Consider the following 15,621-nt stretch of genomic DNA (forward strand, 5'->3'; position numbering starts at 1 on the left):
GTGAATCATGTAAATGTAAGAGAAGAGAATTTCAGTTAAAACAGGATTGTAAAAACCCTGAGGTTTATCATCATGAATTTGCCTCTTGGGTTCAAGGAGCAGCAAGGAGGCCATGTGGATAGAGCAGAGTACATAAGTGGATCATGAGAGCAGAGGGGCAGTGGAAGCTGAGTTGTGGAATACTTTGCATGAGTTTCTGAATGAGATGCTGGGCTTTGAGCTGCAGGGCTTTGAGCTGGAAATGACGTGATCTAACTTAGGTTTAAAAGGATGACTCTAGCTACTGTATTGAGCATAAATTTTGTGGGGAGGGGGAGCAAGAACACTAAGGGAAAGCCAGTGAGGAGGTTTTCATGATAATCCAACTAGAGATGATAGCTTAGACCATACCTGTGAGAAATGGTTAGATTCTGAGTATTTTGAAGATAGACATGAAGGATGTGCCGATGGATTAGATATTGGTATGAGGAAAGGAGAGGGTTCAAGAATGATTCCACAGCTAGCCTAAGGAATTGAAAGGATGGAAGTATATTCTCTGATGTAGAAACTGTGGGAGTCAAATGTCTGTAACAACCTGGCACATGGTAGGTGCTTTGTATTGGGAAAGGCAGTCTGGTGCATGCAGGCTTTCAGTCCCTCTTGGCCATGACCTTAAGAATAGGCCTGAAGCCCAGAACACTTCCTTTACCAAGAGATAGAGTCCTCACATCCTGTGCTCCTTTGTTCTGCTCATGTATCATATGGTACCTGGACAGCCCCACTGCTATATCTGTCCTGTTGGGGGAGGGAATGGAGTCCTTCTGCTACAGCACAAGAGGAGAGAACACAGGCCAACTGCTCTGTGTGGGTGCCAAGAGGGACCTGCTCTCTGCCATGCAGGGGCAACTGACCCCCACTACTGATACCAATCTTGCTCTGTTTCTTCCCTATGTGAGTAGAGTGCTGTTCCATTCAGTGCTTGACTATTGTGTTTTCCACAGTGACTCCAGTACCAAAATGTACCAGGAATGCTTGGATTTCTATTCCTGGTGATAGGCAACAGATGTCACTTGCTCAAGACTTTGTAAATATTGAATGAATAAATGTATGAATGGGAAGGTTTGGGCTTCAAGTTAGGGGCTGTTAATTTTGAAATGACTTTTGGGCCTTTAAGTGAAGATCACAAGTAGGCAATTAGAAGTAGCAGTTTGGAGAGCAGGGTAGAAGTCTGCTGGGATTCTCATGGAAGTCATTAGTTACGACTTGAAAAAATTACAAAATAATTTGGAAAGAATTGGGTGTCTCCATAATGAGTATTTCTAGCCAACAAAAGACATAGACAAAAATGTTCATAACAGTGTTATTTGTGCTCAACCTAAACTGGAAAACGATATTCATCAACAAAAGAATGAAATAATAAATTGTGGTATCCTTGTAGAATGGTATTCTGTAGTACTGAAAACAAATGAACTTAGGTATGTGCAACAACACTGATGAAGACTGACAGAAAGGAGTTCTTTCTGTATGATTCCATTCATACAAATAGGGCTAAACTATGGTGTTAGTAATCAGGCTACCTTAGGGGGAGGAGGGAGCAGGTAGTGGTTGGGAGACAGCACTAGGGTACCTTCTGGAAGGCTGGCAGTGTTTTCTGTTTCTTCACCTGTGTGGTGATTATTATACGTTTGTTTTATCATCATTCATTAATTTATACATTTAACTGTTGGATACTTTGGGGGATATTTTTGGGATATATAGTACATTTGTAAAAAATAAACTGTCATGTCGAAAAATTGCCTCTCAAAGAATTTGTTGACCAGACTCTAGTTTTGAAAGCTGTACTTGACTCCTAGCTATCTTTGTGATTTTAAGTGGCCATGAGGCATTCAAGATAAACCATTTAAACTGTGGCGGGAAGAGTATCATACAAATAACTGAGTTCCTAATCCTGGAAAAGAGACGGAGCAATAACCACCAAAGTGCAGAGTTTAGCATACCTTCCTTGACATCTAAAATACCATTTGGGGGGTGCCTGGGTGGCTCAGTGGGTTAAAGCCTCTGCCTTTGGCTCAGGTCATGATCCCAGGGTCCTGGGATTGAGCCCCACGTCGGGCTCTCTGCTCAGCGGGGAGTCTGCTTCCTCCTCTCTCTCTGCCTGCCTCTCTGCCTGCTTGTGATCTCTGTCTGTCAAATAGGTTAATAGAATCTTTAAAAAAAATTTTTTTTAAATACTATTTTTTTTTTAAAGGTTGGAATTTAAAGTGAATTAGAGAAATCTCAGTAGGAACTCCTTAAGTTTAAATATTGCATTAAAGCTGTATTCCCCACAAATGAAACTATGAAAACATTATTTCTCAAAAGAATGTAGTAACCTTATAAAGATAGACTTCAGTTAGGTATGTATTCATTGTTTTGAGCTTTGAGCATTGAGGTAAATCCGTAATTTCATTTTAATATTTATACAAGGCTGTTTACCTTTCAGTATATTAAAGCCACCTATATATACAGGGTAGTCACTTAAGACCCAAATCCCAGTCTTCTATATCTATGAATCATGTCCTCTTTGATATTTTGATTTCATTGCCTCAACTCCCCTCTGAAACTACAGGCCAAATCTAGCGAGAAAAATATAATGAGAATAAATGCAAGATCTTACATTTAGGTTTGGATTAAGAATGTGAAGGAATGATTTACCAACATAAGTGATAAAGTTTCAGGAGGTTTTACTGATACCAGATCATTCTTCAAATGGGACTACCCCCTGAAAAGGTTAATGTCGTTGTAGGCTGTACTGCGTAATGAGAGATGGACCACACCCAGCACATTATGGTCAGTTTGGGGTGCCATATTTTAAGAGTGACATTGAGGGGCGCCTGGGTGGCTCAGTGGGTTAAAGCTTCTGCCTTCAGCTCAGGTCATGATCTCAGGGTCCTGGGATTGAGCCCCTCATCGGGCTCTCTGCTCAGCAGCGAGCCTGCTTCCTCCTCTCTCCCTCTCTGCCTGCCTCTCTGCCTGGTTGTGATCTCTGTCAAATAAATAAATAAAATCTTTAAAAAAAAAAAAAAAAAGAGTGACATTGACAAATTAAAGCTCATCCAAAGGAAAGCACCAGGTTTTGAGATGTTGTAAAAATGGATTTATATGACTGAAGAAACTAGTACTCTGAAGTCTCACAGCAACCCTGTAAGGCATTATCCCCATTTTAAGAAAGGAAACAGGCTCAAAGATAACTAATGACTTATTAAAATGTTACCGAAAAGTGGTTAGCTCAGGGCCCACATCTCTTTATTTTTAAATTAGTATCCTTTTCATTTCAAAATACTTGATTTAGTAATATTTTTTAAAAGCTGGCTGTTAGCCCCTATAGAGGAGAAACTTGAAAGTATAAGTGAATGGTTACAGATTAAATGGAAGGAAAGGGAACATTCTGAGTAGGAAGATCAGTGTGAAAAGATATACATTTACTAGTATTACAGAAATGTATTGTTTTACCCACATTTCTCTCACTCTCGTCTTTTCCAAGGTTTTTGACTCCAGTGAAGAATCTGGGTATCTTGTTCTCACCATCGTTATATCAGGTCATTTCTTCATTTCCCAAGGACAGACACTGCTGGTAGGTTTTATGCATACAGTTTTATATGCAAATATATTTCTTTATCTTTGTAGCTTTACATTAATTTTTGTACCCTCAAGCTTCTTCAGGGCCGCAGAAATTCATCATGTTCAACAAATTAAGCATTTACCAATGTTCTGTAGCAGAGGGAAATACAAAAATATACTGAATATTGCCTGGCCGAGAGGGGTTTATGGTTCTGTTTTGGGAGCCAAAGTGGATCAAAGGATTGAGATTAACCAGTATTAGAAAGGATTCTTAACTGGGGAAATTGGGTTGAGACAGGCTAAATTTGTGGAGAAATGTGTGGAGGGTTTTTTAGAGAGGGTAAAGAACATAAGCAGAGGGATAGATCTGAGGAAGTAGCTAGAAGAAAACTTGAAGCGTGCTATTATTAACTTCCATAGCCCTCTATAAAACTAATTTTATAAAGGTCCATTTGTCCTTTAATCTGAGCATATACACACACATATTGTAGGAAATTTTTGAAATGAAGAAGTAAATAAAGGAGAAAATAACAGTCATTTTGCTTGAAAGTTTAGGTTTGAATTGGTATTTAGAAACAAAATGAAAAAACAATGCAACTTACAGTCAAAGAATTGTAAAAGAAAGAAATGGAAGGGAAGAGTATTATATCCTTTGCCTGTGAGTGATATCTGTATAGACATAATAAATTCATACAAATATTTACTGAACATCAACAGAGGCATAATTTATTCACCTAACAGATATTTATTGAACAATTATTATGTGCTAGGCATCCTAGATGCTAGGGATATAGCAGTAAACAGCAGAGACATAAATCTATCATTGTGGAATGTCATTCTTGTGGGGAAAGACATCATGAACAAATAGGTCAAATATATTTAAAAGATATGAATTTTTGGTGAATCCCTTACACATTCTGTTAGGATGGCAGCATCCCATAGTTGTACCTTGCGATGATTCATCTCTCCACGGAGTGACTTGCAAGGTCCTCTCTGTGTTCCTTGTGATTTTTAAAACTGCAGCAATGGTTGTATCATTTTTGCTTTATTTGCCCAGTTAGGGCTTGTATTAGTTGCAGAGGATAAGATGTCTTCTTCAGCTTCAAATGAAGAATATTCCAGACGGGGGACTGGGGATGCCTAGCCCACAGCTAGTTCTCCTCTGTCAGTATTGTGAGTCTTTGCTGAATGATGACGTTAAGGCAATTTGACTTCCTTACACAGGGGGCCACCTTGTGCTTTGTCTGCTTCATCTGTTTGTACCAGTGGTAAATGTTGTTACAAACTGATAGAGGTTTCTTTGTATCATGAAATGATTTTTGCAATGCAGTTACAAAACTAAGTTTATCAAATTCCACAGACCCACTACTGAGAAATACAATGGTAACTCTATAATTTGTTGCCTGTTGCATATACATATATACCTTATATATTGGATAATACATTAAAAAAAATTCTAAGTAGGGTCCATACCCAGTATGGGGCTTAAACTCATGACCCTGAGATCAGGAGTCCTGTGTTGTACTGACTGAGCCAGCAAGGCACTCCTACTGGATAATACTTAAAAAAAAATCTTTATTAAACGCTTTTTAAAACTCAGTTTTATTGAGGTGTAATTTACATAAACTCAGTAATTTTTAGTGTTCAATTTGATGTGTTTTGTTTTTTGAGAGAGAGAGTGCCCACATGCACTCAAGTGGGGAGGACAGGGGCAGAGGGAGAGAGAGAGAATCTTAAGCAGGCTCTACGACCAGCACGGAGTCTGATGCAGGGCTCAATCTCACAATCCTGAGGTCATGACCTGAGCTAGAATCAAGAGTTTGATGCTTAACCAACTGAGCTAGCTACCCAGGCACCCCTGATGTGTTTTGATAAATGAATATAGTTGTGTAACCATTGCTAAAATCATGATGTAGAACATTCCAATTAACCCTGATAGTTTCCTTGTACCACTCTGTAGGCAGTCTCCTCTGTCTACTCTTGGAGATCTGCTTTTTCTTGCCCTTGTTTTACTTATCTAAAACTTCATGTAAATGAAAACCTAGGATATGTAGTCTTTTGTATCTGGCTTTTCCACTTAGCAAAATGCTTTTGAATTCATCCATATTTGTTCCTTTTCATTACTGAGTAGTATTCACTTATCTATGTAAACCACATTAGCTTATCCATTCACCTTTTGATAGACATTTGGGTTTTTCCTTTTTTTTTTTTTGTTACTATGAGTGATGCTGGAATAACCATTTGTATAAAGCCTTTGTATGAATGTATGTTTTCATTTTTCCCTTGATAAATTCCCAAGAGAGAACTGTCACTGAGTCACATGGTACATCTGTGTTATAAGAAACTACACAGCTGGTTTTCAAAGTGCATTCCCACACTGGGTGTGAGGGATCCAGTTGTTCCATGTCCTTACCAACACTTGGTATTGCCCTTCTTCTTAAGTTTAACTGTCCTAATGGGTGTCTAGTGACATCTCATGGTAGTTCTAACTTGCATTCCCATAGTGATTAGTGACATTGAACAACTTTCTGTGTGTTGACAGGTATACCTTAGAGGTATTGCAGGTTAAAACCTGCAATGTGTTATTAGGCCATATAATAAAATGAATATCACAGTATGGTGAATCAAATGCATGTTTTGGTTCCCAGTGTATGTATAAGTTAAGTTTACCCTACATTGTAGTCTATCAAGTGTGCCATAGCGTTATGTTTAAAAAAACAGTGTACATACCTTAATTAAGCAGTACTCTATGGCTAAAAAATGTTTACCAGCATCTCAGTCTTCAGTGAGTCATCATCTTTTTGCTGGTTGGGGGCGGGGGAGGGGGGTTGGTCCGTGCCTCGACGATGCTGCCTGCTGACACATCCGAGTGGTAATTGCTGAAGCTTGGGGTGGCTGTGGCAATTTCTTAAAATAAGACAGCAGTGAGGGGCACCTGGGTGGTTCAGTCAGTTAAGTGGCTGCCTTCAGCTCAGGTCATGATCCCAGGATCCTGGGTTTGAGTCCCACATCGGGCTCCCTGCTCAGTGGAGTGCCTGCTTCTCCCTCTCCCCCTGCCTGCCCCTCTGCCTACTTGTGCTCTTTCTCTCTGTCAAATAAATAAAATCTTAAAAAAAAAAAAAAAGACAGCAGTGAACTTCGCTGCATTGATGGACTCTTCCTTTTACCAACAACTTCTCTGCAGCATGTGTTGCTGTCAAGATTGCCGCAATTCAGTCCCATCTTCAGGCTCCACTTCTAATTCTAGTTTTCTTGCTGTTTCCACCACAGCTATAGTTACTTCTTCCACTCAAGTCTGGAACCCCTCAAAGTCCTCCATGTTGACTGGAATCCACTTCTTCCAAACTCCTGTTAATGCTGATGTTTTGATCTCTTCCCCTGAATCAGAAACATCTGAATGGTACCTAGGATGGTTAATTCTTTCCAGAAGGTTTTTAATTTACTTTGCCCAGATCCATCAGAAGAATCTCTAGCTAAGGGAGCTATGGCCTTATGCAGTGTATTTCTTAAACAAAACTTGAAACTCAGAATGACTTCCTGATCCATGGGCTACAGATTGGCTGTTGTGTTTGCAGGCATGAAAACAATGTTCCTCTCATTATAGTCTCCATCAGAGCTCTTGAGTGACCAGGTGCAGTAATATTTTGCTGTAATATTTTGAAAGTATTAATGAGCAGTAATATTTTGAAAGGAATCTCTCAGAGCAGTAGGTCTCAATAATGAGCTTAAAATATTTAGCAAACCATGTTGTAAAAAGATGTGCTGTCATCCAGACTTTGTTGTTCCATTTATAGAACCAGGCAAAGTAGCTTTACCAGAATTCTGAAGGCCCTGGGATTTTTGGAATGGTAAATGAGCATTGACTTCAGCTTCAACGCATCAGGTGCATTAGCCTCTAACAGGAGAGCCAGCCTGTCCTTTGAAGCTTTGAGGCCAGGTGTGGACGTCTCCTCTCTACCTGTGGAAGTCTGACATGGCATCTTCTAATATAAGGCTGTTTCATCTACCCTGAAAAATCTGTTGTTTAATGTAGCCACCTTCATTATGATCTGCTTCATTATTGTCTGTTATAACCTGCTGCTTCACCTTGCACTTTCATGTTATGGAGACAGCTTCTTCCCTTACCCCTCCTGAGCTACTCTGTGCTGGCTTCAGACTTTTCGTCAGCAGCTTCCTCACCTCTCACAGCCTTCACAGAATTGGAGAGAGTTAGGGCCTTGCTCTGGATTAGGTTTTGGCTTAAGGGAATGTCATGGTTGGTTTGATCTTTTATCCAGAGTGCTAAAACTTTCTCCATATCAGCAAGAATACTGGTTTGCTTTTGAATCATTCATGTGTTCACTGGAGTAGGAATAACACTGTTAATTTCTTTCAAGAACTTTTCCTTTGCATTCACGACCTGGCTGACTTGTTTGGTACAAGAGGCCTACCTTTCAGCCTATCCCAGCTTTCAAGGTGCCTTCCTCACTAAGCTTAATCAGTTCTAGCTTTTGATTCAGAGTGAGAGACCTGTGACTCTTACACATTGAACACTTGCAGGCCATTTCTTTCTTTTTTTTTTTTAAGATTTTATTTATTTGTCAGAGAGAGAAACAGAGCAAGCACCTGTAAAACACACAAGCAGGGGGAGCAGCAGGCAGAGGGAGAAGCAGGCTCCCTGCTGAGCAAGGAGCCCGATGTGGAGCTCAATCCTAGGACCCTGGGTTCATGACCTGAGCCGAAGGCAGATGCTTAACTGACTGAGCCACCCAGGTGTCCTGAGAGGCCATTTCACTGTGGGGTTATTACTTGGCCTAATTTTGATATTGTTATGTGTCAGGGAATAGGGAGGCGCAAGGAGAAGGAGAGAGCTGGGGGAACTGCTGGTCAGCGGAGTAGTCAGGCCACACAACATTTATTAGTTTGCTGTCTTAGATGGGTGTGGCTCATGACTCCCTGGAACAATTAGAGTAGTAGTATCAAAGATGACTGATCACAGATCACCCTAACAAATACAGTAATAATGAAATAATTTGAAATATTGTGAGAATTACCAAAACATGACACAAAGACATGAAGTGAGCAAATGCTGTTGGAAAAGTGGCACCAATAGATTTGCTTTGTACAGGATTGTCACAAAACTTCTATTTGTAAAAACAACAGTATATGAGAAGCACAAAAGCTAAGTATTGCACAAAACAAAGTGCGATAAAATGACATATTCCTGTGTTTTCCTGTATTTTCTCTTCATATGTCTTATTAGTGTAGTGCCTGTTTATATCTTTTAATCATTTTTAATTGGAGTTGTTTTTTTATATTTGAATTTTAAGAGTTCTTCTGATTACAACTCTTTTATCAGTAGTACGTTCTGCAAATTTATCTCTGTCTGTGGCTTACCTTTTGGTTTCTTATCAGTCTTGAAGAGCAGAAGCCTAAAATTTTGATGAAGTACCTTTTTTTAATGATTCATGCTTTTTTATGCTGTTTTAGAAATTATTGTCAACTCCCAGATTGCAAAAATATTTTTTCTGTTTTCTTCTGGAAATTTTGAAGTTTTAGCTCTTACATGTAGGCCTATGGTCCATTATGAATTTTTAGTATTATTTAATAACACTAATATTTATTATTTTGCATAGAGCCCCTTCTTCCCTTTGATTAAGGCAGTGTGGTATTGAGAAAAATGACTATATCATGAAATATCATGGATCTTAAGGAATCTACTTCTGGAACCACTGAGTTAGTTTTTAATGTATGGTGAGAGTTAAGGGTCAGGGTTAATTTTTTTCAGATAGAATGATCCAGCACCATTTGTTGAAAACTCTAGCCTTTTTTCATTGATTTACCTTGGTACCTTTGGGAAAATCAATTTGGTATGTATGTGTGGGTGTATTTCTGGACTCTCTCTTCTGTTCTATTGACCTGTATGTCTATCCTTACTCCAGGAGGAGACCATCATTATTACTTCAGCTGTGTTGTAATTTTTGAAGCAGGTAATATAATTCCTCCAAATTTGTTTTCTCAACGATGTTCTGGCTGTTTTAGGTTATTTGCATTTCCATTTAGATGTTAGAATCAGCTTTCCTACCCAAAAAAACCCTGCTGGGGTTTTGACAATGATTTCTTCGAATCTGTAAATCATTTGGGTAAAAATTGACGTCTTAGTGTTGAGTCTTCTGACCCATGACCATATTATAATTATTTATATTCATCCTTCCATTTGTTTGTATACTTTTCCTCAGCAATGTTTTGCAGTTTCCACAATAGATCTTGCACATATTTAACTAAATTTATTCACAAATACTTCATAATTCTTACATTATTTTAAAAAGAATTTTATAAATCTCAATGTCTAATAGTTTGTTGCTAGTGTGTAGAAACACAACTGACTTTTTTTTCACATTGACTTTATATCCTGTGATGTTGCTGCACTCTTTAGTTCTATAATTTTTGTAGATGTTTTTATAGAATTTTCCATATAGATGATCTGTTGTCTGTGAATACAGTTTTACATTCTTTTCAATCTATCTACTCTCCCCTGCCTCCCTTCCTTTTTTTCCCCCAGATGACACTGGCTAGGACATCCTGTACAATGTTGAATAGAAATGGTGAAAGTTGATATTGTTGCCTGATCCTGATCTTAGGGAAAAGCAGTCTCTTCACCAAAAAGTATAATGTTAGCACTGAGGTTTTTGTAGATACCCTTTACAAGACTGAGGAAGTTCCTTTTTATTATAATTTGCTGATAATTTTAATCATGAATAGGAGTTGAATTTTGTTGAACGCTTTTTCTGCGTTTTTATGTTGATGTAATACATTTTTTAAGATATTCAGCTCTTATTGAATCTACCTTTATTACAGGAGTATTTGATTTTTAAAATGATGTACATGTGATTAAAAATGATTAAAAATGCATATTAAAAAATGTACCCCCTAAATTAAAGAATAATTTTTTTCAGTTCATACAGTTTATTCACAGTATTTTCTAGGTTCCCCAAGAACCAACATACAGAAGAGCAAATGCATTTGGAATCATAACACATTTTAATTACAATTTTATGTTGGTATTTCATTTACACACCCTCCCCTCTCATGTTAATCTGGGTTGTGATATATTTTTAGAATTTTTCCCATAAAAGGTAGGGAAAGGACAGCTATGGAAAGTTTTAGCCATTTCCGTTTTTGTAAGAGAATCCAATTGTTGGCATGGATTAAAATGTGCTATATTTGTACTATCTTTGTGGAAGCTACACAAACCCCTAAAAAAGTCATTTATTTCAGAGAAACTGATGGCTAGGTCCTAGTAACAGTTTCCTCTGTGATATGTTTTTGTAGAAATCCAAACAGGTCAACAAGGCTTTGGGCTTTTTGCTTGAACCTCGAAGCTATTTCAACATAATTCCTCTTAAACTTCATATTTTTCTGATTGTCTTCTCCTGTTGAGGCCCATGGGAACTTAATGTTTCAGATTAAATTTAGCTTGGTGTCCAGTAATACCATAGGTTTCCATTTTGCTTGTTCAGTTAGCACGTGCACTCATGGGATGACGTCACTGCCAGAGGGTTCCACATGTACCCACCACTGGGCCATTCTGTTGCTATTTCCTGTGGAGGGTTAGTATGGCAAGAAGGCGGGGAGACCTTTGGTCCATCCTCAATCTACCTTGGACTTGAGTGCAGCTGGTTTCCCCTTTCTGGACTTGGCATTTTAAGCAGAGTCTCCCTTGTCTATTTTGGGCTTTTACTTTATTTTTTTATTTTTATTTTCAATTTTTACTTATTTTTTTTTGTTTTGGGCTTTTAAAATTTGTTTATAATTGTGGTAAAATACACATACCATAGGACTTACCGTTTTAACTCTTTTTAAGTGTATAGTCTACTGATATTAAGTACATTCATCTTATTGTGCAGCCAACACTACTATCCATCTCCAAAGTCTTTTCACTTGCAAAACTGAAACTCTGTACCCATTATACCCATTAAACAGTAGATCCCCACTTCCAGCCCAGCACCTGGCAACAACAATTCTACTTTCTGTCTCTGTGAATGTAACTACTGTAGGCACTGCATTCAAGCGGAATCATACAGTATTTGTCCTAAGGTTTATCCATTGAAACAGGTATCAGAATTTCCTTCCTTTTTAAACTGTATAATAGTCCATTGTTTGTATTTACCACAGTTTGTTTATTCATTTATCTGTCACTAGACAAGGGTTGTTTCCAATTTTTGCTCACTGTGAGTAATAGTGCTTATGAACATGACCCTGCTTTCAATTTTGGGGGGTATATACCCAGAAATGGGATTATTGGATCCTATAATTCTCTCTCAGTTTTTTGAGGAACTGCTGTACTTTTCTCCACAGTGGATGCACTATTTTATACTCCCACTACTAACACTGTACAAGGGTTCCAATTTCTCCACTAACGCTTGTTAGTTTGTTGTTGTTTCTTTAGTTAAGGTATCACGGACATAACATTATATTAGTTTTAGGTGTAGAACATAATCATTTGATATTTGTATACATTGCTAAGTGATCATCACAACCATCTACTTAATATGTCACATTATATATATGTTGCAAAAAAACCTTTTTCTTGTGATGAGAAACAAGATTTACTCTCTTAGCAACTATCAGATATGCAATACAGTATTATCAACTGTAGTTACCATGGTATACATCCCTGACTTATTTATTTGTGCATTTATTTTTAAAATATTTTATTTATTTATTTATTTGACAGAGAGAGAGAGCATGAGTGGACTATCACAAGTAGGCCGAGAGGTAGGCAGAGAGAGGGGGAAGCAGGCTCCCTGCTGAGCAGAGAGCCTGATGCTGGCTTTGATCCCAGGACCCTGAGATCATGACCTGAGCCAAAGGCAGAGTCTTAACCCACTGAGCTACCCAGGTGCCCCTCCAGGACTTATTTATTTTGCAACTAGAATTTTGTACCTTTTACGGTCTTCACATCTCCTCCTCCCTCACCCTGGCCACTCCCAACAGTATCTACTTCTGGCAACCACCAGTCTGTTCTCTGTGTCAAATGAACTTGTTTTTTTGGTTTTTGTTTTTAGATTCCACATGTAAGTGAGGTCACATGGTATTTGTCTTTGTCAGATTTATTCACTTAGCATAATGTCCTCTAGGTACATGCATGTTATTGCAAATGACGAGATTCTTTTTTATGGTTGAATAATAGCCCATTGTGTGTGTGTGTGTGTGTGTGTGTGTGTGTGTGTGAGAGAGAGAGAGAGAGAGAGAGAGAGAGACATCTTCTTCATCCATTCATCCACTGAATAGACACTTAGAGTGTTCCGTATGTTGGCTATTGTAAATAATGATGCAGTAAATATGAGTGCATGTATCTTTTCATTTTCCTCAGATCAGATAGCCAGAAGTAGAATTGCTGGACCACATGGTAGGTCTAGTTTTAATTTTTTGAGGATCCTCCACAGTGTTTTCCGTAGAGACTATGTCAGCTTACATTCCCACCAGTAGTGCACAAAGGTTCCCTTTTCTTCATATGATTGCCAGCACTGATAGTTTCTTGTCTTTTTGTTAATTGCCATTTTAACAGGTATAAGGTGATATTTCACTGTGGTTTTCATTTGCATGGTATATGATCCTTTTAATGTGTTGTTGAATTTGGTTTGCTAATATTTTGTTGAAGATTTTTGCATGTGTTTTTATCATAGATGTGTTTTGGCTGATAATTTTCTTTTCTTGCGGCATCCTTGTCTGATTTTGGTATCAGGGTAATGCTGGCCTCATAAAATGAGTTTAGAAGCATTCCCTCTTCTTCTGTTTTTTGGTTTTGTTTTTTGTTTTTTGGAAGAACTTGAGAAGGATTGGTAGTAATTATTCTTTGAATGTTTGGTAGAATTCACCAGGGAAGGTGACTGCTCCTGGACTTTCCTCTTTGGGGAGGTTTTGTTTATTGATTCAGTTTCTTGACTAGTAGTTGATCTGTTCAGATTTTCTCTTTCTTCATGATTCAGTATTAGTAGGTTGCATGTTTCTAAAAATTTATCCATTTCTTCTAGGTTGTCAAATTTGTTGGCATATAATTGTTCATAGCAGGCTTGTGATTTTCTATTTCTCTGGTTTCAGTCATCAAGTCTCTTCTTTTATTTCTGATTTTATTTATTTGAGTCCTCTCTTTTTTCTTGGTGAATCTAGCTAAATGTTTGCCAATTTTGTACAACTTTTCAAAGAACCAGCTCTTAGTTTCATTGATCTTTTCTGTTATTTTACCCTCTGTTTCTTTTTTTCTTTTCATAGTAGCCATCACAATGGTTTTGAGGTTGTATCTCAGTGTGGGTTGATTTGCATTCACTAATTATTAGGGATGTTGAACATCTTTTCATGTGCTTTTTGACAATTTATCTTAGAGAAATATCTATTCAAGTCTTTGCATATTTTCTGATTAGTTTTTCTTGTTGAGTTGTAAGATTGAGAGCTTGTTGTTGTTACTGAAGTATAACATCTCTCCTAACATGTAACACACACACACACAGAGCAGCTGATGAATTTAGCTTCTTTTTTATTAGGTCTCATGTGATTTCCTTTTTCTGTCTTGTTTCTTTCAGCATGAGTAGGTATAGGCTGTTACAGACTGAGCACTGTCAGCCCTTTTTAGAGTGGGAACATGGAAGAATGGCTTCTGTGGGGGACAGCATTCTGCACCTTGCTGTACCCTCACCCAGTCACCATTAAGTGTAAGATTGCTCCTGCCTCTGCTCAGCCCTACTTGCCTCCTCCCCTCCTGGTGCTGGAGCTCCTGATCAGAGTGCATTTATCCTTCCCTGAGACATTGTCTGCTTTCTCTTTCTCAAACCCATCTTAAAATGTAGAGTTCATAACTCCTTTTGAGATATTGTCTCTGAAGTTAAAAAAAAATCGGTATGTAATTGTAAATGTATAAAAATCCTCCTTTTATCAGCATCTCTCTTCTCAGGCTAGAAGTTGCAGAAACCAAAATGCTAAAGATATCCAAATGGGGGAAATTATTTCCTAAGACTTTAGCCTCTCCTTTTTATCTCACTTAGTTCTGATCCAGCATGAGGGTCTTCACCTAAATAAAACTATATCTGAAACATAGGAGCTAAATGGTCTTGAGACCATTTTAATTCTGTCTTCTTGGGAAACATCCTGGAAATAATGGAGTTCGTTTTGTTTTGTTTTCCTTTTAACTTTTCATGCCCAGCCCAAATATTCTTCAAAAAGAAATTGTCTTACTATTTACCAGTGGAAATATATTCCTATTTAAGTGAACTCTGGAAACTGCAAACACTAACTTTAACCCTGTTAGTTTAAAAAATATTTGCTCAAATCACAGTCTCAGCTTAAGAATCTTCTGAAAGGAAAGTCTTAGCACAGAGTTTTAAAATCAAGTTACTCACCCAGTTAAATTCTTTAAATTAGAACCAGTCTTTTTCTTTGGCCACCTTTTCAAGAAGAGGCAAGGAAGACAGAATTCTTCATAAGTATATTATCACCCCCTTCCCACATTAAAAACCTTCTGATCAATTCTATCACTTTTTTGGTTTTGTATCTCCCCTCCAGAGAGAATTGGGTTAGCAAGAGTTAAAGCATTTCCCTGCTCTATTTTTATACTTTCCCATATCTAAGTAAACTTCAGCGCCTATGCAGTACTGGCTTGAAAAGTTGCTGACTACCCATCTAAGAGGCATGTGAAGGCCATCCTCCACTATACCTCCCCTATCTCCCTGTGCTGCCTTTAGGAACCTATGACCATCCCCACCTTCATTAGTGAGACATCCATGACTTACGCATTGGACTCGCTTGCCTTTCTTCTCTTAAATTATCCATTGGACTCAACTTGTCAGTAGGTAAGAGAACAGTCTGTGAACTCCATTCTTATGACTACTCCAGAAAAAACAACTCACACAGCAGCTGCAGTGTCATCTCCTCACAGACTTCCTCAGGCAGCATTCCCTCACTTGCCTTCCCAACACTCCTTCCAGTTCCAAACTCGTTTAACAAGGGTAGTGGTGAGTCTGTGCCAATCTCACTTCTTATGCCAACGGATGCATTTCAGGTGGGTGG

The 15,621-nt window shown here is 38.2% G+C and overlaps 1 protein-coding gene across 2 annotated transcripts in view; it reads left to right on the forward strand.

The window, feature by feature from the left end:
* Nucleotides 1-15,621, forward strand: part of REC114 (REC114 meiotic recombination protein) — a 118,766-nt gene that overhangs the window by 16,786 nt on the left and 86,359 nt on the right. For both annotated transcript variants that reach the window (XM_032865011.1, XM_032865012.1), the window contains exon 2: nucleotides 3,503-3,592. In XM_032865011.1, coding sequence (XP_032720902.1) covers nucleotides 3,503-3,592 — 90 coding nt within the window. The remainder of the gene's footprint in view (nucleotides 1-3,502; nucleotides 3,593-15,621) is intronic.

Source organism: Lontra canadensis, unplaced genomic scaffold (genome assembly GCF_010015895.1).
Source record: "Lontra canadensis isolate GAN:19392208 unplaced genomic scaffold, GSC_riverotter_1.0 scaffold28, whole genome shotgun sequence".
Classification (NCBI taxonomy): domain Eukaryota; kingdom Metazoa; phylum Chordata; class Mammalia; order Carnivora; family Mustelidae; genus Lontra; species Lontra canadensis.